Below are 1,236 nucleotides of genomic sequence, written 5' to 3'. Positions count from 1 at the left end.
CCCGGTACATTTTTTGCATGGGAACAAGAAGGAATAACCCCAGATATAACAACATCGGGTAAAACCATTTCAGGCGGTTATTGTCCATTATCTTGTGTTTTCATAAATCAAAGGATTTTAGACAGATTGATATCTGGCTCGGGTATACATAATACTGTTCATACATTTCAAAATTTTTCTATTTCTTGTGTTGCTGGATACACTGTTCAAAAGATTATTAAACGGGAAAATCTTTTACAGAACGTTACAAAAATGGGTAACTATTTTGAGAAACAGTTAATTGAAAAAGTGTTGAATAAATTCGATATTGTTGTCGATATCAGAGGTAGAGGGTTGTTTTGGGGTGTTGAGTTTGCTATCGATAAAGAATCAAAAGAGCCATTTGAACTGGATTTAAATGTTGGTTATAAAATCGGTGACTTGATCAAAAAACATGGAGTTATTGGGTATCCTGGTAAAGGTACTATTGATGGGTACAAAGGAGATCATATTTTGTTTGCACCTAGTTTTGACATAACCGGTCAAGAAATTGATATCATTGTCGAAGCTTTAAGTTCTGCTATCCAAGATTTTCAACACGAATGCATCTAGAATAATAAAATAGTAGATATATTAAAAAATAATAATGTTACAAAAAGAATAATCATAATAATAACAGATTACAAAATACAATAATGATTATTAACGTATGGATTATAATTGATCATATTGAGACTCTAATTCGCTTCTTTTAAATATTGACTCATGTCTTAAATAACTTCCTTTGGTTTCCCACTTGACATTATATACAGCATAACTTAGACCAGAGTGATGATTTTGATCTAACCAAGATCTCGAATTTATACCATTTTGAAAGAATCCATAATATTTGGGTAAATTAGGTAATAACAATATCTCGACAGATAAATCCCCATAAATTCCTTTATCTATACCCATTGATTCTTTGTCCTCCATGACATTCAAAGGTTTAATTAAATCTCTAGCAGTCCAATTCTCATTCCATATGGATAAATCGATACTATTGTTAAATAAACCTAAATGCATCAATACTTGTAAAAGATCAGAATCATCGGTATAAACTCCACTTGCACCACCCCATAATTCCCTTGTAATTAAATCATTTCCAACATCCTGTTTAAATTCAATGATGTGTCTAAAAGGGAATTTTGATTTCATATACATTGATATAATCTGAAGGTAATGGGGGATAGTAGGATATATCTGACTTGACTGTGG

General features: G+C 31.3%; 1 protein-coding gene across 1 annotated transcript; it reads right to left on the bottom strand. All coding sequences in view use genetic code 12, as the record gives it.

Annotated features, from left to right (window-relative positions):
• Positions 1–693: 693 nt before the first annotated feature.
• On the bottom strand, positions 694–1,182 carry CTRG_01468 (LCCL domain-containing protein; the record flags this gene model as incomplete). The annotated part of the gene is made up of 1 exon (XM_002547116.1): positions 694–1,182. One exon carries the CDS (start codon positions 1,180–1,182, stop codon positions 694–696), a length of 489 nt encoding a protein of 162 aa, XP_002547162.1.
• Between the last annotated feature and the right edge of the window lie 54 nt (positions 1,183–1,236).

This window comes from Candida tropicalis (genome assembly GCF_000006335.3).
Source record: "Candida tropicalis MYA-3404 genomic scaffold supercont3.2, whole genome shotgun sequence".
NCBI classification, from domain to species: domain Eukaryota; kingdom Fungi; phylum Ascomycota; class Pichiomycetes; order Serinales; family Debaryomycetaceae; genus Candida; species Candida tropicalis.
The sequence above is the reverse complement of the archived record's forward strand: the minus strand, read 5'-3'. Positions and strand labels throughout refer to the sequence as shown.